The sequence below is a fragment of the Dryobates pubescens genome, chromosome 11, assembly GCF_014839835.1.
Source record: "Dryobates pubescens isolate bDryPub1 chromosome 11, bDryPub1.pri, whole genome shotgun sequence".
Lineage (NCBI taxonomy): Eukaryota > Metazoa > Chordata > Aves > Piciformes > Picidae > Dryobates > Dryobates pubescens.
Window position 1 is genome coordinate 7,681,428 of NC_071622.1, and position 23,884 is coordinate 7,705,311.

The following is a 23,884-nucleotide window of genomic DNA, read 5'->3' on the forward strand; positions in this document are numbered from 1 at the left end:
TTGAACTTGTAGAGTAAAGGTGAGCTGGGAAAAGGAGCTGGTAAGCCACCTGGGTCTCCTCTGTGTGGTTCTCTCTTTTGTCTGTAGCGTGTTAAAGCCAATTGCAAACTGAATGTTCTGCCTAGCAAATTGTGGAAAAGGTCAGCCTGGCTCAGCTCTGCTCTCATGGCCCACAGTAGGTGTTATTTCAGTGCTGGGTCACGTTTTTTCTCCCATCTCTCAAGCTGTTTGTTTGATAAGACATGTTTGGTAAAGCATAAGTCAAGTGTCCTAACCACCTGCTGTGCATGTCCTGGGGTGAAGGAGCCCTTGTGGGCACTAGGAAGCAGAAGCTGTGCATCCCTGCTCCATCACCTTGTCTCAAGTCCAGCAACATTGATTTTTCAATCCAGTGCTATCCTGAAGAAGGTGCTGGTGCCTTTGTGCTGCTGAAAGGAGGAGGCACCTGTGTGTGACAGAGATGCAGCTTTACAGGGGGGTAGGAAGGAGATCTGGGGAGGGACCACATGCTCCTCTCCTGACTTCAGCTTACTGAATTGTCATAGAACAGCTTTGGGTGATTACTAACGCATGTTAACCTAGCTGTTCTTGTTATTCCACTAATACCAGGGAGTAGGACAAGCTATAAATAGTTTGACAGGATCTGCCTATCCCTACCTCCTGCAGGATCTAAAATAAAGTGGACAAACTAACTTCTGGCCTTCCTGATGATTTGTGTGACTGGTCCCTCTGCAGGGTTAAACTGCAGTGGAGACTGGTGTCATGAGAGGTGTTTGGAGGTGAAGCAGAAACATCCTATGATGCCTTTTGTCCACAAAGCAGTGTCATGGAGGTGGCTCAGTATTAGCTGGCTCAACCATTCACAGCTGCCCTGCAGCCTGTTTTATGGGGTGTCACGGCTGTGGAGGGTGGCATGGAACCTTCTTGTCTGCAATTGGCTGCAGTTAGGAGCAAGGCAGAAGTTTGTGCTTCTCACTCCATGGCTGAGGGCATTTTGCTGCTGGCAAGGCTGGTACCCATCACTGTGGTATGGTATGGTCACACTTGTTCAGTAGACTGCTGCAGGGATGGCAGCTGTCACAGCTCTCTGCATTCTGCTCTTGCAGGCAGGGATGAAGCTGGACTCTGACCTGCCAGGACAGCAGGCAGGGTCTGGAGGGGTGCAGGGACCTTTGAGCTCTGATGGCTTGATTGTTTCCTGCTCCCTAATTGCAGCTCATTGTGCCCAGCCAGGAGAAATGCAGGTAAGATGGGGTGGAGCTGAGCTGCTCTCTGCCACCACCTTGCCGTGGTATGCAACAGGCAGACAAGGCATGAGGTGACACACTGCCAACGTTCAGGTGTGGCTGGGTGCCGCTGGGTGTCATGGCTCCAATCCTGCTGCCAGGAGGCAAGCTCGGTTAAAGCTTCTCCTGGGCAGGGAGGACTGTTACTCACCCCAGCAGGTGCTCAGAGCCTCCTATCCGTGCTGGAGATGTGGCTTTGTGCCCTGCCCCTGCTGGGATCCTCTCTGTGCTTGTAGGGAATGCTGCCAGCTACGGGGACGTTGGAAGCCAGAAGTGAGCCGTGGGGTGAGGCTGCAGGTGACTTGGGGTAACTCCGGCCGGGGACCAGCGTGGTCATACCAGAGCAGCTTCTTGGCGAAGGGAGAGTGACCTCACACCCAGCCGCCCGCACTGTGACCAGGGAAGGGAGAGGAAGGGCTAGGGCCTGCCCGAGGAGGAGGCGGCGGCAGCCCGAGAAATAGGGCTGCCCGCGGCCGGGGCGGCCCCGCAGGGCTGGGGCCGGGCTGGGCTGGGCGCGGCCGGACGCGGAGGCGGGCGCGGCGGTACCGCGGGCACAGTGGGTCAGGCATCGCCGCGGGCACAGTGGGAGCGGCACCACCGGGGCAGTACGGTGCACGAAGCCGGTGCGCGATGCGGGCGGGCGGGGAAGCGCCGCACCAGGTGCTGGGCCGCCTGCGGTTCCTGCTGCAGTGCAGCGAGTGCTTCCGCCGCGCCCGGGCGCTGCCCGCCGCGCTCTGCTACGTGCCGCGGGAGGTGCAGTACAAGATCTGCAAAGACCCCGCCGCCGCCCCCGCCGCCCGCAGCCTGCTCAGCGTGTGGGACAGCCCGGGGCCGGCGCGGGGCGGCAAGCGGGCGGCGCGGACCACCATCGAGGTGCGGAAAGGCGGCTGCCTCCGTGCCACCGGCGAGGAGTACTGCAACGGTGCCGGGCTCTGGGTTAAGCTCAGCAAGGTAACGTCGTGGGGCTAGGACGCCGCGCAACCGGGAACCGCCCAGAGCCGTTGTCTCGTCCCGACGGCGGTGACGAGTCAGGCTGTGCTTTCAGGAGCAGCTGGAGGAGTACACAGGCGGCCATGAGCTGGCTGAAGGCTGGGTCCTGGCGCAGAGGTTTGGAGAGGGAGGAGATAAGCTGGTCCCAGTTGACTCCGTGGAGAAGATCCAGTGGCAGCAACAAGTGCTCGGGGTTGATTATAAACCCGCGGTCAGGTACGGCCCCAGCCTGCAGCCCGGTGGGCACCGGGAGTGCGTGCAGCTGGTACCCATAGTGGACCCAGCCATCCCAGTTTCCCTGGGCACATCCGGCGCAGCCCCCTTGCTCCCTCCAGCACCGGTGGGACACGACCCTGCCGAGCTGCCTGTGTGCTTGTGACAGCACCTCTGCAGGACAGAGACTATGCCGAAGGTGTCTGAGGCACTAGGGTTTGGGCTGAGTGATCTCATGGAGGCAACACAGTGATGACAGCACTCATGTTTGATTTTCATGATGGAAAGGCACAAATCATAAAATGATAGGGGTTGGAAGAGACCTCTGAAGATCATCGAGTCCAACCTCCCTGACAAAGCAGGTCACCAAACCCCATCTAGGGCAGGTCACCCAGGAGCATGTCCAGACAGGTCTTAAAAGTCTCTGGAGAAGACCCCACAACTTCTCTGGGCAGTCTGTTCCAGTGCTCCATCACCCTTGCAATAAAGTTGTTCCTCATGTTGAAGTGGAACTGTCTGTGTTCCAGTTCGTGTCCCTACATGTGCAGGGCTGGATTCCCCCAGCCTGCCCCAGCTTGCCCCCAGGTGCAGGGACACTCTCAGCCCTTCTGCAGCCCTTGGGTCCCACTCCCAGTCCCCCACCAGTGTTGCCTCCACTCCAGGCTAAGGCAATAATGCTTGCATATGCTGAGCACTGACCCATCTTTTCACTTGTGCAACTTTTCCAACGGTGCTGTTCCAGCTGGGAGCAAGTGGTGGACCTGACCTACACAATACATCTGGGAGAGATGCCCAGACTCACAGAGCAGGATGAGGCTGCGGTGCAGAAGTTTCGGTATGAGTGCTTCTCCTACAGCAGTACTGTAGCACCCAAGGGGCGGCTTGGCAGGGCCTGAACATACCTGTGGGACCAGAACTGGCCTCAGGGTTGGGAGCGGGGAGGCTGGGTGCCATGAGATGACTTTTACATTGATACTGTTTGACACTGCGCAAGCATAGATGGCCTTTGCTCCGTGGAGCATTAGAGCAGCTGCATATGTTATTCCCACTGAGCTGGGGTGGCCATAAACACCTGGCACAGTGGTAAGATACGGCTGTGCCATCTGCCTGTGGTAGGGACAGCTTTCTGGCACCATCTCAATGTAGTGACCATGGGTAGTCTGACCTGGGGCACCTGCACAGTGCTGGTGGGCAGGTTCAGAGCACAGTCTAGTCTCCCTGTCCTGTTAACTCAGAGCTCCCCTGCAGGTCTGTGCCCCCAGGCTGGAGCTATGAGCATGACATGGAGCTGGGACGCTTCCTATATGACCACAGTGAGAAGGAGCTGCAGTATGTGGACTGTATCAAGGAGCACATCAGCAGCATCGAGGTCTCCTCACAGGAGGTATGTGGTGGGGCTCTTCTGCAACCTCAAGTCAGCGTGAGACACATGAGCATTGCTACAGCTGCAGGAAGGAGCAGCTAGCAGTGCCTGTCCCCCCCGCCCCCCCCCCCGCCCCATGAGGGTCTGAGGATGGTGCTGGGGTTTTGTTGTTCTAGCAAAACTTCTGGGAGTTGGGCATCCATTGTGTCTCTGAGGCTGTGGCTAGCTTACTCTGTGCAGCAGCCACCATCCACCTGCAGCCTAGTGAACCAAGACCTAGCTGGGTCTTGCCCTCCTCTTGACAGTATGGTCCCTGCCCCAAGGGTGGCCATGGCATACCTAAGGATGCTGAGCTCCCTTATCCACTTGCTGCACTCTTGCAGGAGGAGTATGGAGCAGCCCATCTGACAGACAACCAGACATACACCTTCTGGGAGAGCAATGGGCCCCCGGGGCAGCACTGGGTGCGGCTCAACATGAAGAAAGGCACCATTATCAAGTGAGACCTCAGAGTGTCCTTCCCTGCTGTCAGCTGTGCCAGGGATGGGCAGGGTGTGGGGGCAAAGCACCATCTTCCTCTTGAATGCAGCTTTCCCTGTGCTGCATCTGGGAGCTTGGTGCTGAGCCTTGCCTGCAGCCCTGGGGCATCTCCAGGGGCATCTCTGTGCCCAGGCAGCTCAGGAAGGGAGGATAACACCGTTCCCTGCTCTTCTCATTGCCAGGAAGCTGTGGCTCATGCTGGATGGTCAGGCCAGCTCCTATGCACCTAGACGGGTGGCTGTGTACGGGGGGACACTAAACAGGTTGCAGCACCTGAGAACTGTCCTAATTAACGAGTGAGTAATGAGTGAGGAGCACCTTGGGTCCAGTTTGAGCCAAACTCCCAAGCTGTCTGCATATCCCAAGCAACCACAAAGAAAAAGGCTGGGGTTGGTCCCGAGTGACCTGGTGGTGACTGTGGCTCTCTGTGGGTCAGGGCTCCCTGGATGCAAACTACATCTGTCCCTAGAAGCATGGTGGACTACAAGCTGAGTGCCTTCATCTCCAGTCCTGTTCCTCATTCATGCTGTGGCAGCTGGGTTGCAGTGTGCTTCCTTGTGCTCAGTGACTGGGAGTCTTTCTGCTTCCTCTTCCTCTCCTCTGGTGACGTGTTGCTGCTGTCACCTTCTGAGAATCTCTGCTGTGCTGTAGTCAAGACCTTCTGGAGTCTTTCACCTCATCTCTTTGTGCTGGCTCTACAGCACCCCTTTTGATGCAGGCAGGATTTTACACAAGGGTGTAAATTTCTTCCACAAAACTTGCCTGTTTGCCTTCTTTCCACTGAACAGTGAGATTTGTCTTTGAAGAAGCACCCACAAGACTGCCCAGGTTCCCTTCCTGGTGGCAGGAGCCAACTCCTTGCTGTATCTGGGCAGTAGGTGTTTACTGGAACCTTGCCAAAGGCTTTTGAAACACAAATGAATCACCAAAGTGCTCATCTCCACAAATCTGTTTCCTTCAAACTATAACCCTTTCGTGACCAGCTCAGCTGGAAGGATGGTAGTGCCACTGCAAGATGCACAAGAAGTCCCAGGAATGACTCTCGCTTGGCCACCTCACCTTTCTGTTCTGCTTTGAATTTATTCTTATTTCTGGCTCTCTGGATGTGGCTTCCACCTTCTTCAGGATGTGTTTGTGCCTCTGACAGCCTCCTTTCTCTGCTTGGTCCCCTCCTGCCACAGCCTCAGTGAGGCAGGAAGGTCTTTCACCATGGGTAGCAGTGCATCTTTAGCTGGGGAGCCAGAGTGGCCCTTGCCTTGCCAGTTGCCTCACTGGTGTTTGTGCCTGGTGGCTCTGGCTCTGCCATTTCCCTGTATACCATGTGCAGGAACAGCTACCAGAATGTCTGCATCCTCCGTGACATGAAGACCCACCTGCCAGTGCTGGAGATCCGCATCCTGGAGTGCCGGGGTGAGCCTGCACTGCTGCCAGCCCAGCCTAGCCCTCACTTGCAGCTGGTACTGGCACCTGCATCTCTTTCTGCTGCATCACCTGCTTTTTGGTGTCTGATGGAGGAAAAGTTGGGGAAGGAGCTTCATTTGGGATGCCACAGGCACTGAGGGCTCCTTGCCCCCAGCTGCAGTATCCAAGCTGTGCTGGGCTCACAGCTGTGGCCACGCATGCAGCATTGCTGTCCTTCCTTGGCAGACGAAGGGCTCAATGTCCGCCTGCGAGGGATTAAGATCAAATCCTTCTGGGAGTGGGATCTGATCCTCAACGCTGACATGTTCCAGCCAGCACAGTTGGTGCGCTACCCTCTCCTGGAAGGTGTGGACAAGGACGTCCTGTACCGGCGGGCTGTGCTCATTCAGAGGTATGGCACAGGGATGGCAACATCCCCACAGCGAGCCCAGGGTCCTGAGAACTGTCCCCTGGCCTCCAGCAGCAGCCTGCACGTGTTTCGCAGATTCGCAGATCACTTTGTGTTAGAAGGGACCTTCAAAGGTCATCTTGTCCGCCCCCCGTGCCGTGAGCAGGGACACCTCCAACTAGAGCAGGCTGCCCAGGGCCACGTCTTGCTTAAAGGCTGCCAGCTCCTTTCCGTGTATGGCAGGGACTTCAGCTTGCTGCTCCCCATCCTAATATGGCTGCTTCCAGTGTCACAGAATCATAGGATTGTTTAGGATGGAAACCGGCTTTAAGATCATCGAGTCCAACCATTAATCTAATGCTACCAAGTCTGCTGTTAAGTCATGTTCCTTATCACCATGTTTTCACATCTTTTAAATGCTTTCAGGCATGATGATTCAACCTCTTCCCTGGGCAGCCACAGCCAGAGCTTGACAACCCTCTCTGTGATAAAATTATTTCTAATATCCCAAGAATTTTTTCCTAATGTCTAGGGAGCATGGTGGTGGCACAGGCTGAGGAGGACTCCATGGAGTTCCCCATCCTGCTGCCTGCAGGGCAGCCCCAGGCTGGAGTCAGCACTGGCACCACGAAGAGACCCCTGGCAGCAATTTATCTGCAGTGCTGTGGCAAAGGCTGGGCTGCCCTTTTTTGCAGCTTTTTCTTGGAAAGAACAAAATAAAACTCTTGGCCCAGGGGGTGCTGGTGGGGTGTTCCCCTGGTGTCACTTTGTGGACTGGAAAGGACACGTGCAGGGTTCCGTGTGTGCCTGGTGCTGTCTGCTATGAAATGCTGTGGGTGTATCTGGCTTCACATGTCTGCCAACCCATCTCATCCTCAAGCTGCTCTTCTCTGTTCTCCAGGTTTGTCCACCTCCTGGACAGTGTTCTACATTACTTGATCCCACTCTCTGAGGACAGCATGGGCACTTTCAATGCACTCAGGGTGAGTGTTTGTCAGACTCTCCTGGAATGGTGTCAACAGGAGCATCTCATCACAGGCTTGGCTGGTTTTTGCTGGAGGCTGTGGTGTGTCCCCCTTGATCTGATGGGGACAGACCTGCTCAAGTCTCATGCTCACAGCTGCCCTCCTGGGCATTACCAGAGGGATGGAGGAGCTGAGCATCCCCTGCAACACAGGGGCTGTGCTTGGGGAGGGGGAAAGAGGGCACACAGTGGCAGGATCTGGCCCTAACCATTCCTGCTTGTTCCTTGCTAGAACATGAAGCCATTCCTGCTGTTGTCCAAGCAGAGCACAGCCTTCATCACCCACTGTCTCCAGTCCTCGGAGAGCAACTCCCCTAACACTACGCCAAAGCTGTACATCAACCGGCACCTGGCCCGGCAGCACCGTGACAACCCCATGCTGGACCCCAGCTGCAGGAACACTGTCTTCACCCAGGTATAGCAGTGCCATGCCCCGTGCCAGGTACTTGCCACTTCCACTTCACTTGCCCCTGCTGTGTCTCATCCCCTTTCCACTCTGTTCCTCTCCAGATCTATGAAGGCCTCAGATCTTCCAAGAATAATCAACCCCTGGACTACAGGTTGGTCTTCAGCATCACATTTGTGGGGTGCTGCCTCCCCAGAGCAGGTTGGGAGGGAATGCCAGATGCTGCTGATTTTCTTGAAGGAGGGATATGCATGGGGCTGTTGCTTCCCTTATGAATATTATGAGCAATGGCTGAGGGAGTGCTGGGGTGGTTTAGCCTGGAGAAAGGGAGGCTCAAGGGAGACCTTATCACCTCTTCACAACTACTTGAGGTCAGTCTGTTCTCCCTGGTAACAAGCAATAGGACAAGAGGAAACAGCTTCAAGTTGCACCTGGGAAGGTTGAGGTTGGACACGAGGAAAAATTTCTTCACCAAAAGAGTTGTAAAGCAATGGAACAGGCTCCTCAGGGAACTGGTGGATACACCATCCCTGGGAGGTATTTAAAAGGTGTGTAGATACGATGCTGAGGGACATAGCTAGTGGTGGACTTGGCAGTGCTGAATTAATGATTGGACTTGATAATCTTAAAGGTCTCTTCCAACCAAAACGATTCTATAATTCCCTGTAGGTGGCCCCTGAGCTACACCCAGTGGTGGGAGTGCGAGTTCATTGCTGAGGGTATCATTGACAATGGTGAGAGCACTCCTCTCCTTCCCTCCTTGGGCTTTCTTGTGTTGGGTTGCAGTTCAGTGGATCATCTACTTGTGGTGGGGTGTCCATGCTGTCCCAGCTCCTCTGGGGGAGACAGCACCTCTCTGCACGCTTCCCTGTGGTCCCTGCACCTCCCCTACTCAGGGAGGGGGAGCAGCTTGGCCAGATCCTGTGACCTAGCACCCAGCCCTGGTGTGTCAGGCACTAACCAGCCTCTGCTCACATTGCAGGCGGTGGTTTTCGGGACAGCCTGTCAGATATCTCAGAGGAGCTGTGTCCCAGCTCAGGCGATGTCCCTGTGCCCCTGCCCTTCTTCGTGCGCACCTCCAACCAGGTTTGGCACCCTGCTGTCTGCCTGGCCTGGCCCTGGAGGGGCAGCCAGCAGGGCCTGGGGGTTTTGGGGTGTTAGTCTTAGCTTAACGATTGCAGGGCTGTTGATAGAGGGGGCTGTGCTTGTACACAGGTGGTGGAGATCTGCTGGAGGGGTCTAAAGGAGGGGAGAGGCAGGTGGAGGGGTGATGGAGAAGATACTTCAGGAGGGACCATGCTGGGCTGGTCACATCTGTGTCTGTAGAGCCTAAGACTCTCTCCTGCAGGGTAACAGCAGCAGTGACACCAGGGACATGTATGTCCCCAACCCCTCCTGCAAAGACTTCCCCAAGTACGAGTGGATCGGACAGCTGATAGGAGCAGCCCTGAGGAGCAAGGAGTTTCTGGTGAGTAAGGCAGAGCCTCCCTGTTCAGCAAGAGGGTTAGGCGGGGACCACTGTGTCTCGGATAGAAGGGCTGCCTTCGAGTGAAGGAGGGGCATGGGCGAGGACATTTGTCTCCACTCCCTCTGTCAGATCCTGTCTCTGCCAGCACTGGTATGGAAACAGCTGGCAAGGGAGGAGGTCAGCTGGAGCAAGGACTTTGCCACTGTGGACTCAGAGCTGGTGAGCAAGCCTGGGGGCTATCAGGGCAATACGGTGTGCTCCCATGACTTCTGTGGCTCTGCTCTGATGGCTTTTGCCTTTGGATTGCAGGTGAAGCTGCTAGAGGTGCTAGAGGGGGTGGACAGGGAAGCCTTTGAGTTCATGTTTGGCAGAGAGCTGACCTACACAACTGTGCTGAGTGATCAGCATGCGGTGGAGCTGATCCCCAATGGCAGCAGCACCGTGGTGTGCTATGAGGACCGCAAGGAATTCATCCGCCTGGTGCAGAAGGCTCGTCTGGAGGAAAGCAAGGACCAGGTAATGCCCTCCACCAGGGCTTCAAAGGACCTTGCTCCTGTGGCAAACTCTCCTGGTATGTGTGGAGTTGGTGGCTGTGAAAATACATCCCCTGAACCAACTCCAGATAGGTCATATGGGTGGTTCCTCCATGCATCCCATGCCCACGTTGTCCAATAGCCCTGGGGATTCCCTCTGGGGTTCTGCAGTCCCTGCTCTCAGTGCTCTGTGTGGCTGCCCTGGGCTCAGACCCACCATGGTGACATGAAGCCCCTCTTGTGCCCCACAAAGATCGCAGCCATGCGTGCTGGGCTGCTTCGTGTTGTGCCCCAGCCTGTGTTGGACCTGCTCACCTGGCAGCAGCTGGAGAAGAAGGTCTGCGGTGACCCTGAGATCACAGTGGCTGAACTACGGAGGTTTAGTAAGTTCCAGTGCTAGCACAAAGCTGCTCCCAGTCTCTCATGTGGGCAGGGCCCTGCCTTGATGATGCTCATCCTGCCCATGCATCCTATCCCATGCTGAGTCCCTGGTCATGGGGCACTGCCTGGGAGGTTATAAGCCAGAGGGCCCCTGGACAGGGATGTTTCAGTTTTAGCTGCAAACTCCACCAGTCCTCACTCTGGTCCATCTGATCCTCAGCTGCTATGAGCAGTGGCAAATGGACACCCTGCAAACCATGGCCCCCATTTCTCCACCCACTTTTGTCCAGACTGCTGGCTCTGCTCGGGGTGCCAGGGGCTCTCAGACACTCCCCAAGCGCAGAGGGTCTCCTACTCTCCTGCTTCTGTTCTGGAGTCTCACAGCAGGGCAGGATGGTTATGTCCCATATTAATTTGCTTTGTTGTGAGTTTCTAATGAAGCTGTTGTGCATTCTTGCAGTGACGTTTGAGGACTTCCCTTCCGATGACACTCGTGTCCAGATCTTCTGGGAGGCACTCAACAACTTCACCAGCGGTGAGCAACTTCATGCCTTTCCCTGCTCTTCATGTGCAGCAGGGTGGGCCAGGGGATGGGTTACCCACTGCCCTGCTCCCTGGGAATGCTCACCAGGTGCTTCCCTGGGAATTGGTAGGGTTGTCACGCCTGGCCCTTCCAGGCTTCCCTTATCTTTGCCCTGTGCTCCTGGGATACTTCTGCAAGAGCAGACCCTGTCACAACAGCAACAACTGGGACACTCCTGTCCTTATTCTTGAGACCTGAGCCCTGTCCTTCCCCTCAGAGGATCTCAGTCGCTTTCTCAAGTTTGTCACTGGCCGGAGCCGCCTCCCAGTTCAGATCACTGTCTACCCAGAAAGGACAAAGTGAGTCTGTCTTGACCATGCTGGGATCCCTGTGCCATGCTAGGATCCCTGCATGGTGCAAGGTCCCTGCACTGTGCCAGGATCCCTGCACCCTGGTGTCTGACTCTCTCTTCTTTCTCCTAAGCTTGAATGCTTTGGACCTGATGCCACAGGCTTCTACGTGCTCCTGCACCTTCTTCTTGCCTAACTATTCCTCGTGAGTTGAGCCGGGGACATGGGATAGGGATGCTCTGTACTCCCTGAGGTTGGAACTGGGTTCCCCTCCCAGGCTCCCCAGATCCTTCTCTGGAGAATGTCTGGGTGGGTGCAGGGAAGGAAACATGAGGGTGTCACAGCTCTGACTTGGCATTCCCTTTGTCAGGGCCAAGGCCTGTGAGGAACTGCTGCGATATGCCGTGTACAACTGCATGTCCATCGACACTGACAAGGAGCCCTATGATGAATGAGACCCCCCAGACACCCCATGCCACAGGAGCCACCCACTCCGGGGATACTGTGTTCAATAAAACTGCAGGGCTGGATCCTGCCATCCTGCCTCAGGTCCTCTTTGTGTCTGTGCTTCTCAAAGGCTGGGACTGGGGCTATGTGGCCGGTGCTGTAACTGGGGGTCCAGGAAGGTGCTGGCTGCTGCACCAGTACAGGGTGCTGTATAGCATCAGTGTGGGGACTGCGGGTCCTGTTTCCTCCACGGACAGTGTTCGTGGGAAACGCGGATGCAGACTCCCTCCCTCCCCCCAGTACCGCCTACAGACGGCGTGCCCCCATGTGCTCTGCCTGCAGCTCCTGCCAGCAGCTCCCCATAAACCCCTGCCTGCAGTTCCTGCCAGCGGCCCCTTCCTGCATCAACCTAGCGACCCCTGCCGGCAGCGCCACCCCCGACCGCCTGGGGACGCTCTGCCGCCGAGCCCCTTTCCAGCAGCCGGGCAGTGATCCGTGATTTGGCGCTCCGCAGCCCGGAATTACTCTCTCGGCGTTGCACTTCCTAACTTCCTGCCCTAGCTGGCATGAGCCTATCGCGGCGCGGATCGAGCTTATCGGTGCTCTACCACCGCGGTCCACGATCGACTGGCTCGGCTCTCCGCGCGCACGCGCGCCGGTGCCGCCACTGCCATTGCTATTGCTGTTGCTGTCCTGTCAGTGAGACGCTGGGAACCGGCGGCAGTCACGGTGCAGGTAACGGCGGGGCAGGGGCAGGCTCGGCGACTTCGCACGGGCCGTGAGGGGCGCGGGGGAGGAAGGGAGCCGATGCACGGCTCCGGGAAGTGCTGGCGACTAAAGTTGGACTAGGTTGAAACGGTCCGGTCTTAGCCCAGCCCGGCTCGGTTTGGCCTGGCCGGGCCTGGGCCTGTCCGGTTCTGCCGTGGTTGAGTGAGGCCCTGCCTCTGTGTCCCCTCTGCAGCATGGAGTTCCAGGCCGTGGTGATGGCGGCAGGAGGCGGTTCCCGTATGATGGACCTGACTTCCAGCATTCCGAAGCCGCTGCTCCCGGTGGGCAACCGGCCCCTTCTCTGGTACCCGCTGAATCTCCTGGAGCGTGCCGGCTTCGAAGGTGAGGCACGAGGATGTCTTGGTGTGGGAGCAGAGACGACACGCTTGCCTTGGTCTCTAGGCTTCCTGTGGGCACCTCTACTACGCCCATTTGTCGCCCCCTCTTGTTCTAATCTCTTGTCGCAGGTGACCTGTTGATCGGGGCAGATGGTCTAGCAGGAGGTCTCATTTCTGCACTGGATCTCCTCTATTGGCTCATGTCACATCCTTTCTTTCACCTCCTGTTCCAGCACCCCATTCCCCGACTTCTTCCCTCATCAAGATTTTTTCCATCTGTATGCTTTTCCTAACTTTAATGCCTTTCCCAGTGTTGTTAGCCAGGAGTCTCACTCATTTCTTTCTCTGAATTATTAACAGGAGAAGCATGTCAGCTCTCCTGGGATATCTCTCAGTTTGTTGTTTCAGTCTGGCCTGAAGTTCAGGGTTACTTGCTGTGTCAGAGCAATTTAGTAATTTTGGAGCCAAGCACTGGGTTTTGGATAGTACAGGGCAGGGGGAAGTGTCAGAGTTGCAGTGCTCACCTGTGGGCCTTGCTTCACAAGGGACTAAATCAGTACATGCTGAGGTTCTTTAGTACTTTCTGAATTTGGGTTTTAGTTTATGTTTTTGAGTGGTAGGCTAAATCTGCTTCTGATGGAACCTCTTCCTGATATCTTTCACATCTGTTTTTTTCACATTTGTATTTGTCTTTTGCCTTTCTGCTTCTCTGCTTTTGCTTCTCCTCTGTGACTTTGTGATTATTCTGTACTCCATCCTGAGATGGTGAGTTTGTCCTGATTGCTTCATTTTCTGTGAAGATGTAAAGATCAGGTCATGATTACTTCTTCATGATTAGCTTCTTCCTGCTTCAGTGTGAAGGAACAAAAGAAAGTGCAACTAAGTCTCTGCCTTTGTTTTGTTTCATTAAGAAATCCTTTAGAACTCTTTTTCTCTTGGAATTGTTTTTTGGCTGTTGTTTGTTGAAATCTGCTTTCTGAAAGTCCATTTTCTGTGACTGTTCTCCTGTCTCTCTTTTCCTGAGATCATACTTGTATCCTGTGATACAGATGCATGGGTAGCTAAAAGCTTTTTTTGTAACTGATATTGTCATTTGTGTGGCTCCTCAACTATTTAGAAATAGCCATTTCAGTTTGCTGCTCTTGACCCCTAGTAGGAGGTGTTACAGTCAGGTCTTTCTCCTTTCTCCTACATCTCTTCAGCTTATCTATCTCCCATGAAAATCTGGATGTGAAGGGCTGTGTGTGCAGCTTCACTTAGCAAGCTGCCCCCTTCCTGCTTCTCTCTTGCTTCTGCCCCCTGACCAAGATGTAAGTTTCTGTGTTAGTACTCCAGTGGCATGAGCTCTTTCCCTGGATCATAGTTTTTATTAGGTATTACACAAGGCTTTAGTCCTTTGTACTTGCTCATGTTAGTAAGTGTTCCACAGGCTGATTCACTGCATTCCCTCGGTCCTAATGGTACGTGCTTCATCTCTCCTAATATTTGGGAGACTTCTCCAGATAAATGTTCAACTGTGTGGGCTTCCACCTGATACCAGTTCCTTCTCTATTAGTTACTTTATCTAAGTTCTTCAGCCTCCTTTAAAATGTGAATTGGCATCCAGTATGGGAGTGGGAGAGGAGCCCTCCTCTCTCTCTCATGCCAAACTACCACAGAATTCTCATTTCTGCAATTCCTTCCTCTTTTCTGTTAACAGATCCAGGATGAGTTCAGTTTCAATGGATACAGATGTATTCTTAATGCGTTTTCTTCTTGTCACAGGAGCTTCCTAGGCTGATTTCTCATAATTCTCTGTCAAAATTCCACGTGGAATGTGATGTTACAATGTTGAAGTTTTGGAGGGGGTGGGATATTTTAATTTGAAGGTTTGACTGTTGCTTTGCTTTCCAGTTCTTCATGCCAGGGGAAAAGGTTTCTTGCTGTTTCATTTTTCTCAGTCTTTTCTTTGCAGAACTTTTGTTCTCACATTCTTCATTTTGGCAAACGCTTTTGTGCCATTGTTGATATCCATCAAATAGGCATTTACATTTTTTTTCTGTTGTAGATGGAATGAGTTTGTTGCTTACATATTACTCCACTCTCTTGCCAAGCTAATGCTGAAAAATATTTTGGGCATTGTATTGTAATACTGTGGTTGGTGGTGTTGTCCACAGAGGATTATACAGGATCAGTCTGGGCAAAAGACAAAGCTTTCAAGTATTGGTGACATTAATGCAGGGTCTCATTGGTCTGGTTGGGAACATATGGTTTGTGGTTGCTTGCTAATGACAGAAGATTTTTCTCTTCTGTCCTGTTAACTCATGCCACTCACATGCATCTGTCCCTTTCAGTAAGAATTTCCATCCACACAAAGCAGGAAGGTTTGTTTTAGTATTCATCAGGAGTTTATTTCTCTTCTTCTAAATTTATTATCTCCTTCTAAATTTATTATCAACATATAAAATGCATCATGGTTTACTGTACTTGAGAGGAGCACCATATTTGATTGTTATAATGGCAAATGTTTTGAAAAGACTGGTAGTGTGTTTGTCAGATTTTCACTCTGATAAAATAGCTTGCTGTCTGCATGACAAAAATGTTCTGATGTTTAAGTTATGTAATATCTGGACCATAAAATCTTGTTCAGATTCTTGCTCAAAAAGAAACAGAGAAAGAAAAAAGGTAAGATACTTAAAGTTATTTGGTTTGGTTTTTGCTTTGTTTCTGTTATTTCAGTGAAACTGTTTAAGCTTTTAGAAATTAATAAGGAGGTGTGAAAAATACTTATTTTGGATCATTTTGATGTATCTAGACATTGAGCAGTGTTTTGGAAAGACTCAAATGAGTCTACATCAAAAGATTGAAATTAACCGCCCAGATGAGATTAATGGAATGAATGATTCTGAGATGTTATAGGTGGCCTGAGTAATAGGTTCAAAGCTGTAAAACAGAAGCATGAAAGTCATTTATTTTTAGCATGGGTAAACAGAAGGATTTTTTTAATACCTAGTATTTTGTCAAGTTCAGAATCATTGCAGCTTCCTCACAGAAAGGGTGATTAGGCACTGGAACGCACTGCCCAGGGAGGTGGTGGAGTTGCCCTCACTGAAGGACTTTAAGAAAAGATTGGCTGTGACACTTGGTGGCATGGTTTAGCTGATGTCATGGTGTTATGTCATAGGCTGGGCTGGATGATCTCAGAGGTCTTTTCCAGCTTCAGTAATTCTGTGATTTCCTTACCTTCTTCAGAAGTTACTGCTGCCGAAGAGATGTTCATTGTAGAACCCAGTTCTATTACTCAAGCCTTTTGACAGTTTCATCACCCTTTGTCAATAATCCTTCTTGTGAAGAATATTATCCTATGTGTGAAGAATATTATCCTATTTGTGAAAAATTTGTATCCTATTTATGAAGTATATCACTGCTTTTGTGTCTTGGTCTCATCCCCCTTTCCTCTGTCCTAGAGGTCATTGTGATTACAAGGAAGGAAATCCAAAAGATGTTAAACTTGGACACGAAAATGAAGCTGGACTTTGTGTGCATCAGTGACAACATGGACATGGGTACAGCAGATTCCCTGAGACACATTCACCAGAAAATTAAGGTATTACTGTCTGTTGTTGAACTTGACCAGATGCCTGTTTATAATTTTTTTTTTCCCCATTGTGCTTTAGAAGCTGTCTCATGTAATGGTATTGCAGGTAACTGAATTTTCTGATCTTCTCATCTGAGTTCTGTAGAAGTCATCTCGTGGGGAAAATGCAAACAAGGACTCGGAATTAGCAGAATTGATAGGTAGGAGGGCTGGAGCAGATCCAGGCACGGCACTGGCTGCTGCTTAGGGTTAGCTTTCTAGCAGGTTAACTAAAAGGTCATAATTATTTATACAGTTTTTGATATGATGTGTGATGCTGTTGTCCATACCTTGAGGAGGTAGTTCTGCACAAATGTTCATTGTCATCTTAGCTGAGGCAGCATTCCAATACATGAGGAAGTTGACATTCAGTTCTTGGCTCTGCCACAGGCTTGCCTGTGCCATTAGGCAAGTGCCTTGGTCTGTGCTTCGTTTTTCTGCTTTTCCTGTGCTTTTGGGGTCTTGGTCACATGGTAGGCTCTTGGATAAACAGTGCTGTTCTAATGAAAATGCCAGTTTATAGAATTTTCATTTCTAGCTGCACAATTAAAACACTCCTCTGTAAGGCAGAAATGCCACTCGGAGCTCTTAGCATCATCTGAAGTGGAATTTTGGTTTTGTCGTTATCATATACTTGAACTTTCAGATTTGCTCCCTGTCAGTTTAGGGCTTCTTAGCCAAACTGACTGTTTAAATAAAGGTTGAAACAGAACATTTAGTGAAACATTTAAGTCCTGAAATGTCTTTTTCACTTCAGGCTCTTTTGGAAGGTCATAAACTCCAGTATGACAGACTATATATTCCCAAGAGAGACTTCAATTGAGACAAGATGAAACTTTCCAGGCAAACACAGAAGTTTAGGAGGCACATTGGCAGAGATTCTGCAAGGGATTAATGTACAGACTAGAGTAATTTGGGGGATGAAGACAAGATACAAAAATTAAAAGCAAAATTAACAAAATTGGTTTAAGTTAATGTTTCAGTGACATGGAGATTTGGACTCTGCCACAACTGATTTTGGCAGTACTTTTTGAGCATGTGCCTGCAGTAAGGGAGTGTCTCTGCAATACAAATTGTGACCCTGACCTTACAGTTTTATTGCCTGATCACAGTGATCATACTGTCTGTCTGGGTGTCCTTTTTGGTAATCCAGGCAAGTTTGGTCTGGGGGAGGCCTGAGAGATGACAGTAAAGTGTATGCGGTAAGAAAATAGGCTCTGTCTTCAGAGGCTACAGTGTTGATCTTCTGAGTGAGTTTGTTTGTTTGTTTGTTCTCAGAAAAAAAAGGCTTAGAGAAGATGTAAGATAGTACTGGAAAACAGGTGACGTTTCTTCATCCAGGCACTGTGTATGAACAGCAGCAACTGCTTCGGCCCTTTTTTACTCCATGTCTTGCTCGTTTGGCCAGGGAGAACAAAGTGGTCTCTTACTTAAAATAAGCCTGTACTAAGTTCTTGAGCAGCTTGCTGTACTGTGTATTTTGGAGTCATTCCTCTAGTAAATACATACCTCTGGTACACCTCTTACAGGGTATGCCCTCTCCCGTGTGATATAGGTGAGAGAACTACACAGCTGCTGTATGTTGGCTGTGCCTGCAGTGTAGCAGGAAAGAGAGCTTGCTGAAGAATGAGTTTCCCTGGTGAAAACAACTGCTGCTTGTGGCTATAGTTTGCTGGCAGGCTTTTTGCAACCCATGCCAGAAGTTTGATGAGAAGTTTAAACTGGTTGCTGAAACATAGTTGTCACAAATTGAGTTAATTGCCCACAGACAGAAGAGCAAGTATGCTCAGTTGAAAACAAGGTAACATGGTGCAGTATAGACAGCTTGCTTGTGTGCTCATGCAAGCAATGAGGAGTGAAGCCAAGATTATAGATACACAGCACAAAATACATCTAAGGGTAGCAGAACTGCTGAGCACAAATTCTGAGATGTGCGTAAGTGCTGGACCACTCTAAAGCATAAAATCTCATGATTTTCTGCCCTGTCTAGTATTTGACTGGGGGAGTTCCACCTGCACAGCCTTGCTGCTTGCTGTGCCTGTAGCTGCATCCCTTTTTGTTGTGTGGCATCTTGGTAAGAGAAGCTTGATACTTTAAATAATGTCAAGATGAGACTTACAGAATCGCATTCAGTAGTAGCATGAAAATGCCTCTGTACCAAGCCTGGAAGGGCTCAGGTAGTTTGCATTGTTGCTTTATAGCTCTTTGGTGCTGGCATTTTTGGAGGTGGGTAAGACTGACTGTTTTGGTTCACAGTAGTAAGCAGCTGGCTCTACCAGTCTTACTGTTTCCTGGTTGTTGAGAAGTTCATGAGAGCAAAGGAAGACTGTTCAAGGTTTTCGTTTGCTGTTCACCCACTCTACATGCACAGGACTTTTTCTATCTGATGTAGTAGGGGTGTGTGGTTTTTACTCTACTGGAACTCTTCCTGTTATTTTTGGCTGTGTCACCCTGCACCTGATTGACAAGGCAGAGCTTCATTAGGGGGTTTATGTTCATTACAAGTCTGAATGTATCCTTTTCTTGGATCCCTCACACAATAAGGATATTATGTTAAACTAATGATTCCTAAAGACAGCTGCTTGAGAAATAATGAACAACAGAGAACTTGGTCCCTTAAGTTCATTTTTTGGGTTCCTAGGCCTGAGTATCAGAGTCTGGCCTGTTCTTTACCAGTAGTTCTTTCATTAACTTGTGTTGTGGGTTGTTTTGTTTGATTTTATTTAAACATTCAGTTCTGGGGTCTGAATAGTTAACACTATTAATCAGTTTGTCTTCACAACTCTGCAACTGAGAACTGAGGCTTAATGAGGTGAAATAATAATTTTGCAGCATATGAAGTAGAAACTAGGGATTTCAATATTTTTTTGCCTGTGTTCATACTGAGTGGGTAATAAAACACTTAGCAATGCTTTGCACTAATTCTATCACTTAGAATGGTGTTGTGGAAAGCAAAAAGTAAGTATTTATTTATTCATTCAATGTTTTGCTTTATACAGGGATATGAAAACAATTTGTTTAAGGACTTTGTGACATCTAGTGATGAGATTCTTTAATTGCTCTCCTGTGGACAAGCCCAACATTTCCTTAGAGTGCTCTTGGTTTCAGGATGCTGGTACAGTCTGTGTGCCTTGTGGCAGTTTAAATATTTATAGTTTTTTATATATGTATATAAAATTTTAATGCCTAGTCTTTGTTTATCGTTACACTTTTAATATCACTGTCAGTTTTATTCTTTTGGCTCTTAAAGTTCCTAGTTTTCTGCTTATCTTTTGCAGGGCCAATAATGAACAGCTTTTCAAAATATGAAAATGAAAGTGAAGTTGCAAAGGGTTCATTCTTTTCTCATATATAGTGCCTGGAAATGGTAGAACATAAACTATATGTAGGCTCACAGTTGATGGCATAATAATGCTCTTGTTGAAAATGCAGCTTTACCACCATCGGGATGTTTACAGGTCTCTGTCACCTCATGGTCTGTGCTGGTGAGGCAGATCTCTCTCACCTCGTGATCTAGCCTAAACAGAGAAAAAAGCCAGCCTTCAATGCCTGTGGGTTTGGATTGATGACCTTCTCTGGTCATGAAGAGTAAAGAGAGCTCCCTTACTCCAGACTAGAGCATGTTATACAAATTAAATGTATTGTGGAAGATGACAGTATGCTTCTGTAGCTGAATAAGTTTGTGACAGGAACATTTGGTTTACTTATTTATTTTTAAATGCCTTCTGACTTCAGTTTTCTTTCCATTGTTTACCTATGCAGTTATTTCAGAGTAATTCTGAAGTGATTTACTTAGTTCAGCACTTCTGAGTTACTGCATTACCTGCAGCGCAGAAGTGAGACAGGTCCAGCGAGACTTACAGGACACAAAAAGAGGCTCTGCTATGGATTTCTTTGATTATGTGCCTGTCAGCATTTGAAAAGCTGTGCAAAGCAGTGGAAAACAACCTTTCATTAAATCTCTGGAAGACAACAAAGAGCTATGATAAACCGAGCAACTTTGATGGATTGTGCCAAGCATTCAATCAAGCTGTGCTGTCCTTGGGTTCCAAATCTCTTCAAGAAGTACTCTTGCACAGTTCCTTCAATCCAGTGTCTTTGTGTCAAACCTTTAAAATACTGTTGCATGTTCATGGTTGGTTTTAGGAATCATTGTCAAAAATTACTTTGGAACTTTATAAAGTTATAGGTTAAATAACAAAGTCCTCTCTCTCTCTTAAGTCTGTGGTAGGTAAATAGCACTTCATCCAATGGACATTAATAAAAGCAGACTGAGCCACTTAGGGCAGAATCTATGCTTTTGTTTGAAGGGCACATGTTTTAGTCTTGTCCTTTGGCTGTAGCCATGTTGCTGTTGCCTTAATCTATTGTTTGCAGCAGAGAATATTCTTGGCCTGTCAGGGAGTGCTTGGAATTAAAAAGAAAACTAAAAAAAAATCAGAATAGGTGTAAAAAAAAATCTATTAAATGGTATGGAATACAAATCAAAGTCTCTCTGTCATGAAATCACATTTCTCATATCACATTTTTTTTTTCCCCCCTGTCACTTTCTGATTCTACTTTCTCAAAGTGTCTTTTCCACTTCGTCAGTCACTTTTGTTTGGCAGTTTCAGTGCTGAGCACTGATACACTTTCTAGCATGAGAAGAGATGCAAGTGCTGTCTGCTGCGTGCTGTGGTAGGAGATGATGCAGATTTTGATTCGTAGGCAGCTCGTATTTCAGTGGTGTCATTTTGGGGGTTTGTTGTTGGTTGCCTTTTTTTTCCCCATAATTGTGGGCAGTAGGCTGCCTTTGAAAATGTCAACTTCTTTTGATGTCTCTGGAAATTTTATGCAGTGCAGTCTCCTGTCTCACTTAGGGAGGTTTTCCCACTGTAGCTGGGGTTAGTGGACACAGTTTTTTCAAGTCAGTGTAAAGTCTTCTGATACGTCCACCAAGGCTTTTAAGTCTTCTGATATGTCCACCAAGGCTTTTAAGTGAGGCTGCTCCCTCCAGTGTGCTGCTTTGGGAGTTCTTCAGGTTTATGTCTTCATTTATTTGACTTCTACCATTCGTGAAGGCCACCTCTTGCAGTTTAGCTGACCTTCTTTGGGTGATTCACAGGCCCAGTATGCAAAACGTGTGCTGTCACCTGCCATGTTGTAGCACAGTAACTTGTGTCAAGAGTTTGCTTATTAACACAGAACTCATGATTTTGGGGGTTAGTAACAAGAAATTGTGATAGGAGCTAAGAGCTCAAGAGTAAATTGCAGTGTCTCAGAATGTGCTTGTTGAAATGGGGTGATGGTGATCAGCCACTGTGATGGAGGAGGGAAGAGAAAATGCAAGACTAGAATGTGTTTGGTAAAGTGGTTTTTTATGATAGAGATGAGAAATTAATACCATTGCTAAAGGCAATTGGAAGGATATTTTTTCCCCCCTGGATATCTGCACAGTCATGGAGCTCAAATGCATCAAATGTGGGACAAGCGCTGGAAAAGGAGATAAGAGACTCAGAGCAGAATATAATTTGGTGTAATTTTCAGCCTATGAGAAAACACAGGCTGAAAATTACAGAAAGGTTTTAATCAGAGCAGAATAGGATTGTGAAACAGTCTTCCAGGATTAATCAGAAGAAAAATTCCCTGTATTTATATTAGACTGACAAGTTAGGGGAGGTTGGTGGTAGTTTTTTTGGGGGGGTTGTTTGTTTCCTTGCTTTCCTTGTTTGTTGGCTTGTGGCTTCTTGTTGATTTTGCTTGGTTGGTTTTTTGGTGGTTGGTTGGTTGATTTGGTTTGTTTTGGTTATTTGTTTGGTTGGTTTCTTTTGTTGTTTTTTTCAATAAACTAAGTAATGTCATACCTGAAATGACAGGAGGCTAAACTCAAGCTCAGGGAACCCCTTTGGGAACTGTGTTTTTGTGACCTTCTGCTTGTACTATTCATCAAACTGCTGTAGACCATTTTGCGGGTTGCAGATTATTTTTTTCTCCCCCATCAACAATATGGTGAGGGGTGTCACTGTAGCTTATAAATTAGTTCCTCTGAAATTTAGGCATCTGTAATATTTGACTATTTTGTGCCTATGCCAAACTTCACCGTCCCACACAGCTGCTGTCTGGCACCACCTCCCAGGCTGGGGCCTCTCCAGGCAGCAGGTTGAGAAACCTGGTTAAATCATGAATCTGTGTTTCAGGCTGAAGCAGGAGGTGGATTGGGTGTGCCTGGATCAAGCATTTGTCTTCAGTGAGTCTATATTATTTTCACCTTCTGTTAAGCTTTTCTCTCCCTTGTGTCACTCAGCTCTACTCCAGCCAGTGATTAAAATGTAGTCTTCCAGCAGAGTAACAGCAACGGAACAGTTTCACATTTTCCTTCCTTGATGAGCCCTTAGTTGTGTTAATGGAAGCCTTGACTAATATGGTGTGCATTAGTCAGCATGTCTTCTGCTGCTATCACTGGTGAGTGCTTGCATGTGAAATGTTTCATCTCAGGTGGTCCACCTGGTTTTCTCGGTTTCAAAAGTAAGATTTGAAAGTAATATAGCTCCTCAAGAGCAAAGCAAAACAAACCTTAAAAAGCTACCAAAAAGAAGAAGAAAAACCAACATTCTCTGAACAAATAAACAAAGATTGAAACTCCAGATTCTCTTGGTGTGTGCATCTTTGGGAGCCATGTTGTGGAAAGTGTGATGTCACGGTGGTGGTCTGTATGCTGCTGAGGGTCACTGATCCGTGGAGTCTTGGAAGGCATGGCTAAGCGCTTCACTTCCTCTATTGAAAAATCTCCTTTCCAAACACATGATGTAAGTAAGCTTGCTGTAATGGCTGGAAGACAGAATCTGAATCCTTTTGGTACAGCTGAGCAGAGTTTGTTGAGCGTGGAAAGGACAACTTCAGCCTCCATAATACATAGTTACATTTTTTTTTTGTACTGTCGGTGGAAATAGCACAAATAAAACTCTTTTTTTTTTTAACAGACAAGGTCTCTCTCTCTATAAGCAAGACTTAGCTAAATGTTCTGTTCATCTGTTTTGAAAGAGTAAAAAAAACACCTTTTTTTTTCCCACCCCCCCAGCAGACTTGCCAGAAAGTGCTGTTTACTTGAGTGTCTAAAATGCAAATAAAAGTTGCTGATTTTTTCTAATTCTGATCCCCAGGAAAAGCAGATGCATCAAATAGCAGTTCACAGAGCATCTCATTTCCTTCTCTACCTCTCTTTCAAAGCTGCCACCACTGACACACTAGGCAAAATTTATTATGGATTGCATGCCCAAGTCCCATTCCCAAAGCACAGCTGATTGTGCAGTTCTGCTGGCAGGTGCTCCGGCTGGCAGTGTTGCTGCAGGGAATGATATAGTGCTGCCTGACTGTGTGCATGATGAATGTGTTCAGGACTTTGCTCTGATCTTTATTTTTCCTGGCAGGGTAAGAGTTAGAGAATTCAACAGTTGTTGGTTGGGGTATTTTTATTGGTGGGTGGTTTTTTTTTTTGGGTTTTTTGTTACTCAGCTTTAGAGGAATGTAGCTAATTAAATTAATTATTTTGCTGCCAGGGTTTACTATGGATCAGGGCTAATACACCCAAAGCTTGAATGAGGCAATTAGCTCTGAAGGTTAGGATCAAGAATGGTTATTAGGGCATTTGTTATTCTGCACATTGTAGGCTTAAGAGGATGCCTTCCATTATACATGCAGGCAAAACCTAGGTGCTTTGCACTAAGAGTCATTGACAGACCTGAGATGCTTGTCAGTTTTAATTGTTGCATCTCCCACTGCATGTCTTTATCCTTTTCATGCTCCTGGCAACTCGAGGCCTGTGCTCATTATGTTAACCAATACCTCTTGT

At 48.8% G+C, this 23,884-nt stretch overlaps 2 protein-coding genes across 3 annotated transcripts in view; both read left to right on the forward strand.

Moving 5' to 3' along the window:
* Positions 1 to 1,916: 1,916 nt before the first annotated feature.
* LOC104301625 (E3 ubiquitin-protein ligase HECTD3) lies at positions 1,917 to 11,491 on the forward strand. Its single transcript, XM_054165524.1, has 21 exons — positions 1,917 to 2,237; positions 2,332 to 2,492; positions 3,232 to 3,324; positions 3,738 to 3,873; positions 4,236 to 4,351; positions 4,575 to 4,688; positions 5,720 to 5,802; positions 6,040 to 6,205; positions 7,104 to 7,185; positions 7,459 to 7,641; positions 7,737 to 7,786; positions 8,302 to 8,366; positions 8,615 to 8,718; positions 8,981 to 9,100; positions 9,230 to 9,319; positions 9,410 to 9,616; positions 9,887 to 10,016; positions 10,475 to 10,549; positions 10,815 to 10,896; positions 11,021 to 11,092; positions 11,258 to 11,491. The coding sequence occupies exons 1-21, from the start codon at positions 1,917 to 1,919 to the stop codon at positions 11,340 to 11,342; spliced, it is 2,535 nt and encodes an 844-aa protein (XP_054021499.1). The 3' UTR covers positions 11,343 to 11,491.
* Positions 11,492 to 12,296: 805 nt separating this feature from the next.
* EIF2B3 (eukaryotic translation initiation factor 2B subunit gamma) overlaps positions 12,297 to 23,884 on the forward strand; it is a 108,067-nt gene continuing 96,479 nt past the window's right edge. For both annotated transcript variants that reach the window (XR_008462444.1, XM_009901965.2), the window contains exons 1-2: positions 12,297 to 12,444; positions 15,887 to 16,026. Coding sequence is in view for 1 of the 2 variants with exons in the window: in XM_009901965.2 (XP_009900267.2) it covers positions 12,297 to 12,444; positions 15,887 to 16,026 (288 nt within the window). In the remaining variant the exon portion in view is untranslated. The remainder of the gene's footprint in view (positions 12,445 to 15,886; positions 16,027 to 23,884) is intronic.